At 40.4% G+C, this 8610-nt stretch overlaps 1 protein-coding gene across 2 annotated transcripts in view; it reads right to left on the bottom strand.

Annotated features, from left to right (window-relative positions):
- Positions 1-8610, bottom strand: part of abcc10 (ATP-binding cassette, sub-family C (CFTR/MRP), member 10) — a 17806-nt gene that overhangs the window by 5391 nt on the left and 3805 nt on the right. For both annotated transcript variants that reach the window (XM_035659324.1, XM_035659325.1), the window contains exons 5-15: positions 7538-7694; positions 7067-7215; positions 6303-6382; positions 5792-5963; positions 5318-5416; positions 4728-4917; positions 4087-4164; positions 3542-3730; positions 2486-2624; positions 1978-2173; positions 462-805 (exon numbers count right to left, since the gene is read on the bottom strand). In XM_035659324.1, the coding sequence (XP_035515217.1) occupies positions 462-805; positions 1978-2173; positions 2486-2624; positions 3542-3730; positions 4087-4164; positions 4728-4917; positions 5318-5416; positions 5792-5963; positions 6303-6382; positions 7067-7215; positions 7538-7694 (1793 nt within the window). The remainder of the gene's footprint in view (positions 1-461; positions 806-1977; positions 2174-2485; positions 2625-3541; positions 3731-4086; positions 4165-4727; positions 4918-5317; positions 5417-5791; positions 5964-6302; positions 6383-7066; positions 7216-7537; positions 7695-8610) is intronic.

The raw sequence follows: 8610 nt of genomic DNA, 5'->3' as shown, positions 1-8610 counted from the left end.
GTCAACAACAGAATCTGGATCCATATCTGATCAGCACTGTTTGACAGTTTGATCTGAGTTTGGTGCGTTGAGCTGGACGGACTCACTGAGAATGAGCTGTCAATCACAAAGTAGCCTGAGACCATAAATTGAGACTAAATGTAATTGTATTATCAATGGGAGAGATACATACTCTGGATCTGTACTTTTTAATTTGCCGTTTCATCTAGCATCTTTTTGCTTTGTAATAGTGTGCAATAGTCTCTGAATAGTTTAGCCAACTGATATCCAAACACATTCCTCCGACCGAGCCAAGAAGGTCAAGTGCGATTTGGTTATTTTAAGGTTTTATGAGTGCAGATTTGAGCAACAACAAAACTGCAGTACAGAAAACTGAAATACAATTACAGGTAATTAGTTAATTAGTCAAAGTAAGCCAGTATTTATCAGGCTCTAAAAAGCTCTACATTCCCATCTCGTACCTGGCAGAGCTGCCACTGGCCCGGATGGTTCCCAGCCCAGTCAGCGTCTCAGAGAAGTGCGAGTAGACGGGCGACAGAGTGAGGCTGCACAGGCGCTTCAGCTCCCGAGAGGTGTGCCGGTAGAAGTGCTGCGTGCGGTGGTAGAACAGAGCCAGGGGCAGCAGGGGCACTAGGACCCAGGGGAGGCCATAGCTTATCACTACCAGCATCCCCAGCAGGTTGAACATCGTGGCCAGCAGGATGTTCAGGATGAACGGCAGGCTGTCGTCCACGCTGTACAGGTCCGAAGAGAAACGGTTGAGAACGCGACCCATCGGGGTGGTGTCGAAGAAGGACACTGTGGCCTGGGGGAGGATGTAAACAGGAAGTTCAGTGTTTGTATGTAACCTTCAATTTAAAACCGGGTAGATATATGAGAAAACATTTCTTCTTAAAGCTGCTCTAATCAATATCCAACGAATATTTTTATATTAAGAATGGATCACACACACTACACATCACACACACTACACAGAGAGCTGCTAATTAAAGTGGAATATAAATATTTCCCACAGAGCTAACAGGAGAGAGAATATTATACTTTACTCCAAATAAATGGTAATGTTGCTCGGTAACTACATGAGATGTAAATGAGTAACAAGCTCACAGACACTCAGCACTGACATATTATTGCCTTATAAAGTTAGAAACTGCTGCAAACAATTGGCTTTTTACACATTCAGCAGATCCAGAACAATATTATTGTTGTGTTTGAGTTGTGTTTGTCTACAGTTGATGAATGTAAGTCCAATATTCACTCTCCGTTTAATCCTGGTTTGGTCTCTACCAGCATTATCGAGGTTGTAAATATGCTTTCTTGCCAAGAATGATGTGCTTTTAGACAGTTAAGAAGACGGTAAAGACTGGAAACAGGGAGAAACTGCTAGCTTGGCCTCTAAAGTACATGAATTAATACTTTATAAATGCCCATAAAACCACAGTTTATCCTTCTCTCACTTTCTCATTTGTGTGTATTCACAAACGAGATATAACACGATAATTAATTATCTTTAGAGGTGCTGCTTGGTGGATTTTGGACAGAGCCAGGTCAGCTGTTCTCCCCCCAGTTTTCCATTCTTAATGTAATGTGTCGCCTGCATGTGCCTTAATATTTAACAAACAAATATAAGAGGGTATTAATTTTCCCATCTGAGTCCCTTAAAAAAAACAAAAGGTGTATTTCACAAAATGTCAAACGTACTTCTTTTTGAGGCTGTGCTCTGGTCAAGCAGGTTCGGAGCCCTGCACGTCTTGTTCAAGGACGTTTGAGTCAGAGGGAAGACCATGTTTCAATAGCATCCTCTCATCAGCTAGTCTGGAGTTTCATCCTGGCAACCTTTCAGTCAGCAGCCTGGTTCTCTAACCTTCATTCACTGCTGCCAAACACAACAAACACTCAATCTGCTCGGCTCGGCTCTGAGTGCCGGCCTGTGGAGCCCCGACAGTTGCTTGGGGGCTCAGAGCTCAGATGACGCACCTTAAGGACCCGGTCCAGAAGTCTGTTGTGGATGGCTGTGGCGGCGCAGATGGCTCCGTAGGCAAAGAGGAAGGCTCGGACGGCAGTGAAGACAGTGTTGGCCACGGCAATGGAGCTGTACACCGTCAGGTAAAACTTGACATCGGAGCTCACGTTGCTTGAAGGGAACGTTTGCAGAGAGGAGGACAGAGGGGACCTGGGTGGGTAGATGTAAATGATTTCAGTGAAAAGCATGAAGACAGAAAAAAAGTCCAGTTTGTAGACCTGATTATTTCACTTTCCCAAAACAACAAGCTTACTTCAAAATACAAAAATACCTAAATTCATGTTTTTTTTTGTTAATTTACAATAATTTTCATAATAGTGCTTTTTTTTAAGCCATCACAGATAATGGACGATGATATTAGACTAATATAACATCAGTATCTTAATGTAAATCTCCCTGAATCTATGGTCTGGTAACTTGGTAAATAATTTGTTCTCATTAGATTTAGATTGGACAACTTACATTAACCCCCCAGGTGAGAAGAGCAGCAGGTGCGGTGAGCTGAAGACACCTGAGAAAGAACCATTTGTTCTTGTAGAACCGTTGTTTTTCAGCTCTGAGATCCAGTGGGACAGCCACCAATCAGAAATGTTCTTAGAGGCTGAATCACAAATAAACAACAGCAGCAGTTTGTTGTTAAAAAACCAAACAGGAAAAGTGATCAGATGTTCTGCTTTTCTAGATGAAATACAGTTAAGTGTGATGAAAAAAAAGTCCAAAACCCCTCAATGCTGCATTGATCATTACATCCCAAACTGCTGAAGATCTGGATAGAACAAAGACTGTGATGAATTACAGGAGAAGTAAGAAGTAATTTATGTAGGATAATAACTTTCATCCAAGTTCTGATTATGCCAAAAATGTTCTGAGGTGATTGATGCATTATTCAGTGTCTTGACAAACATGCTGCAGATATAAATGAATGTCCTTAACATATAAGCATGAATAAATCAAAGGTTATATACCAACAATCGCCAACGCTGGTTTGGTCAAAATAAATCCTTAATTCACAGTTAGATGAGAAAATAGACGCAAAACAGGCTGCTAAGACTGCCACGTGACGTCAAAGTCGCTGTCGCTCGCCACCAGACTCCATAAAGAAAAACAGTCATTTTACCTCACATATCATCTTAACGCCATTCAAAGTGGACAGAAATAAATCAAACCAAAGTCTTTGTTACCACCAACTCAGGTTTGGTTCGAAATAAATCTGTCGTAGATGAGAAAAAACACCAGTTTCAGTGGCTCTACTCTGTTGTACACGGAGGGACTCAACATGCACTAACATGCATGCACGGCCAGACTGTTTTGTAAATAAATCAGAGAGAGTTGAGATAACAACACAGGCAGAGCGAGCGTGACATCATTCTCTGCTCTGGGTGCCATTTCTCCACTCCACTGTTTTAAATCTCATGTAACCTTTAAATAAACATTTCAGCTGCAGTGTGAACAAAGCCTCGAGTGCTTCAAATGACCAGGAGCATCTGCTGAGTGTCATCATTGTACTCAGATCCAAACCTTGCATGAGGAGCAGAGACATCAGGATGGAAGTGGCCAGCACTCCGCCCACAGCAACCCAGTAGGTCTGGTAAACCCTCCACGCCAGCCCGCCCACCTGCTTCTGCTCGGCCCCTGACAGGTCGGGGTCATCATCCACACACAGATCAGGGGACAAACCCGACTCCTCCTCCTCCTGCTCCACACCATCTGGTTAAAACCATGAAAAAAGGACTGGATAAATCATCAATAGCAGCCTAAAAGAGAACACTGTACTGGAGAATTTACCCAGAATTTCTGAGCCAGCTGTGATAAGACGTGTTTAAAGTGAAGAAATTTTTCAGAGGAGTCCGACCCAGTGGCATTCAGAATAACGACATAGAATCAGCCAATCTCCTCGCTGGTGGTCTTGTTTGTATATGTAGGTCATATAGAGGAATCAGTACTTTTTGGTTTCATAACCAGTTAAAAACTCCTTGAAGTAGGTTTATCTTCAATATCAATATAGTACGAAAAGCTGCATCCCTACTTTTCAGTCAAGCAGTTATAGCTCGAGGTGAACGAACCTTTCTCCTTCATGTTTTGGTCATTCTTCCGTTTTTTCGGCACCGCCTCGACCAAAGGAAGGATTTCTGCTGGCGTGCCTGTTTAACAGCAAAAGAACAGTGCAGGTGGAACAGAAAAAAGGACATGTTTTACATAAACATTGTGCTTTGTTACTCAATCAATGAAAAATGTCTAGGAACATTGGATCTTGTAACCATCCAGCCATTTACAGGTTCCACAACAAAGTATGCAGCATTTCTCAACTTTAAGAGCACACAAACACATTTGTGAAGAATACTCTTTATTGTGAAGGGTCAGAAGAAATTTAAGTGCTCATAGAAGTTAACATTTTTAATATTATTATTTTTATTATTAATGAGCAATTTAGCTTTTAGTCATGAAGACATGAAGCGGGTTTCCTGTCTTTGTCTCAGAATTAACGTAACAATAATGTATTGTTGTTAAGGCCTGTAAATTAAACATGTTAGATAACAAACAGAATTAGTTTTGCAATTTAGCAACTTAACTTGACAGAAAATACAGTATATCTTACTTGTAGTAATCTGACTACTGTAATGTTATATTATGACATAATAAACACCTAATTTCAACAACCACATGTCACCTATTCCACCTGTCTGAGCCAGATTTATGTTCCTACCTGTTTTGACGATCACTCCGTTGTCCATGAGGACCACAATGTCGGCTTTGTCCACAAACTCAATGCGGTGTGTGCAAAGGATTCTGGTCTTTCCCCTGAGGAGCTCCATGATGCATTTCTTCATGAGGTGTTCAGCCACGTCGGTATCGACCGCTGCCAACGGATCATCGAGGAGGTAGATGTCTTTGTCCTGATGAGGTGATGAGGTCAGACAGTAAAATAAAAGAGGAGAGGGTGTCACATGATGCACCTGCTGATTGTATATGAACTATAAGGCATGTTTTACAGTCTCATTCAGAGTGTCCTATAGACAGTACAGCTCATCAAAGCAGTGACCTCCCTCAGGCAGGCCTCTCAAACCACCAACTTAACCTGCCAATGTAATGTCTTCCAAAAAAATCAAATAAAATCCATCTAAACATCTACCTGGTGTATCACTACATGTGTATCTAAGCTTCAACAGTTGAACTGAGTCAATGCAAACTTACTGATATCTAATTCTAAATTCTAAATCTAATTTGTTTGGTAAAAAACCTCTTCCTTGTCTCTCTGCGCTCAAAGCAGATGGCAGGTTTGTGTAGAGGACCGACCATGTAAACAGCTCTGGCGAGGGCCAGTCGAGCCTTCTGTCCTCCGCTCAGAGTCACGCCGTTCTCTCCCACTTCTGTCTTGTCACCATTTGGCAAAACCTGAAGACACATTTTAGAACAACTTGATTAGAAATATTAAATAATCACAATAAACTGCATGCAAAGCACACTACTCTCTTGTTTACAACTGAAATTCATCCATTGAATTTATCCTCTGGGGTCAGTGCATATGCATGTGTTGCTTTAGGGGGAATTTGAATCAGGTGGTGGACAGAAAAGGCAACAGGATAACTAAAATAAATCCATGAACATCCAAATTTCAAGTGTTGGACTGTCACCAGCAGACACATAACTCATCATCATAGGGTCAGTTGTCTCCTTGTGAGCAACCCAAGGTATCAATAACACACAGTAATAGTGCAGGTCAGAAATACACAGGCAGGAAAGGACATAAACGTAGTGTCGTAATCGTACGTTGAGGTCGTCGGAGAGAGCACAGGCCTCGATCACAGTCTGGTAGAAGGCGGGATCGTAGTCTTTGCCAAACAGGATGTTGTCCCGTACTGATGCATGCTGGATCCACGGCTCCTGAGACGCCAGACCGAAGCCGACCTCTCTGTCTGCAACGTATACAACTCCACTCAGCCTGCACAGACATGAGAGAGACCTCAGTATGTCCTTGTACCCGGGTTAATTAATCTCTCACAATGTCAAAGAGTGTTTTTGCCTTCGTGATCATTTCTTATGATCTATGACCTAAAGCTTGTATTCTCTCCTTCTAATATTTAAGATTCTAAGATTAACATTTTTACGAAGGACAGAAAACTCGAGTTCCCACTACAGTTGGGATGAAAGTATCATCTAATGTCATGAATATAAATACATTTTCTTACTTTCTCTGGCAGAATAACATCTCAAACCTCATGAATTAAATTCACAGTGACCTCAATCTGAATATTGTAAGTAAGGTTTCAGAGGTGTTTACCTGCTGAGTTCTCCAGTGAGAGCAGCCAGTAAGGAACTCTTCCCACAGCCGACCTTCCCCACCACAACAACCAGAGAGCCCTGAAACAGACAGAGGTGAACACCGTTACTGCTCTGCCACACACTGACGGTAAGATTCAACATTAAAACCAACTTTCAGATGGCAAAAAAATATTTTTTAATTCAAACCTGAATTACTTTCATTTGATTCAGCTTTCGTTCATCAGTCGCTTATTTAAAAAAGTTGTTAAATGTAAAATACACTGAGATCTTTTATTGTCAATATAATATATACATATTATACACTAATGAAATATAATACTATCCGATCCGTCAGAATCGTATCCCACAGAGCATATCAATTCCTTTTATCAATGTTTTTTTCATTGCAAAACGAAACGAAAGAAGGAATCGTGGCGAAGAAGAAAAGAAACTGTCCAAAGTGTGGCTTCACTTTCACGAAGAAACTTAAACTACTATAACTGTAGTTTGTTTCTACACTGTCTTTAGACACAAAGATAACAAAATAAAGTTGCTTTGATGCTGAAAACCAGTGTAGGCCTAATTTTTTCCACACAGAAAAGGAATCAATAAGGGAATCAACAAAGAATCTTCTTCACACTTTAAATTAAGTGTAAAGGTTTAAATAGATGTTTAAATTCACTCCTCTGCAATGATTCACCTATAACTGTGTAGGAATCATAAAGAGCACGAAGGCAGTACAGTAATTCACATGCACTGTATGTGTTAACAGACGGCTTGTACCTTGGTTATGTGCAGACTGAGACCTTGAAGCAGCAGACTCCCTTCAGCAGCTCCAGTTTCAGTTTCTCCCTCTTTGGGAGCGTCGGGCCCCTGCCAGGAAAATGTCCCCTGACTCAACAAGATCGATGTCTGACTGTCCTCAGGAGTCACTACGACAGATATGGTAAGTTTCATTATCATAATAACAGAAAGAAAATAAGCAGGATTCAGTAATCATTTGTGCACTTGCTGAGGTTTCTAACCATCATGTATTGTTTTTAGAAAACTTTAACTTAATACCCCTTTAAAATAACAGTTCTGGTTATGGTGATTTCATTTAATTGATTTCAAGTTGTAAATCAAAAGAAATGTGGAACTTCATGTTCGCATTAAATAGTTTTAAACCCGCTATTCCCTTGACAGAGACAACATAACAGGACCAAATAAATACTACAGCCTGTTTTGGATCATTGATTAAACACATGCACCTACCCAGGGCGTAGTACGCCTGCAGGTCCTGGTTGGTCAGTTTGAAGAAGCGCTGGATTCGCTCCAGAGACACTTTGGCCTCCAGGATGCCGTTGAGCACCCAGGGGAAAGAGTTGAGTGGGATGATCAATATTCCCACCAGAGCCAGCGTGGTGAACACCTGCAGGGGAGGATATCGACTACTCAGCTTCTCTGAGTCATTAAACATACTACAGCCTGCATTCGAATAAAAAAAAAAGAACACACTGGAAAAATCTTTTTTTATTTTTTTTAATTAATTCGTAGAAGATCTGAGAAGAAAAAGATCCAATTTTGGACGTTGAGATTTCTGTCCCTGAGGAAATATGAGTTGACAACAAAACTTGATGTGTATAAGATACATCTGTTTAAAACCTATGGAGGGAAGGCAGTTTTAATTCCAAACAAACAGTACAGAGTGTGTTTTAGTGAGTGAGATTTAACACGGAACATGCATTGATTTGTTGTTTGTGTATTATTCCTCCAAGCCACAGGAAATATGTTGTCAGGTATCACAGGTGTTGCTAATTTGGAAAGAGAAGCAAACAGTTAACGGTGCTTCTATAACGCTTTGATAAGTGATGAGTTATTTGTATTCATTTTGTGTTAACTTATTGAATGTGACAGACATTATGGAGAAAATAAACTCCATATTGAGTGGATATTTAGTAAGAGAAATGCACATTTGCTAAGAAACAAAGGAAACTGTTGCTGCTGCCAGAAACGTAAAGTGCATCACTTCCTGTGAATCAGAGGGACTTTTAATGGAAAAGATCTACCACACAAAATGTGTAAAAGCTTTCAGAAACTTTAAATAGATTAAATCATTAGAGTTAAATCAGTTAAAGATCTAGAGACAGCAGAAAACTGACAACAAATACACTCCTGCTTATCATACAGGGACAAACTAAATTGAAGAAAAACATATAAAATGAATGTTTTATATTTTTTTTTTTTTTGTTATCCCCTTTTTCGCATGTCAACAGTAAATAACTTCTAAAGCGGAGTTCAAGCTTAAACTAATCCCAAAATGGCAGTTAGAAACGTACACAGTTAAC

This window comes from Morone saxatilis, unplaced genomic scaffold (genome assembly GCF_004916995.1).
Source record: "Morone saxatilis isolate NCDOM2014 unplaced genomic scaffold, NCSU_SB_2.0 Contig17, whole genome shotgun sequence".
Lineage (NCBI taxonomy): Eukaryota > Metazoa > Chordata > Actinopteri > Moronidae > Morone > Morone saxatilis.
The sequence above is the reverse complement of the archived record's forward strand: the minus strand, read 5'-3'. Positions and strand labels throughout refer to the sequence as shown.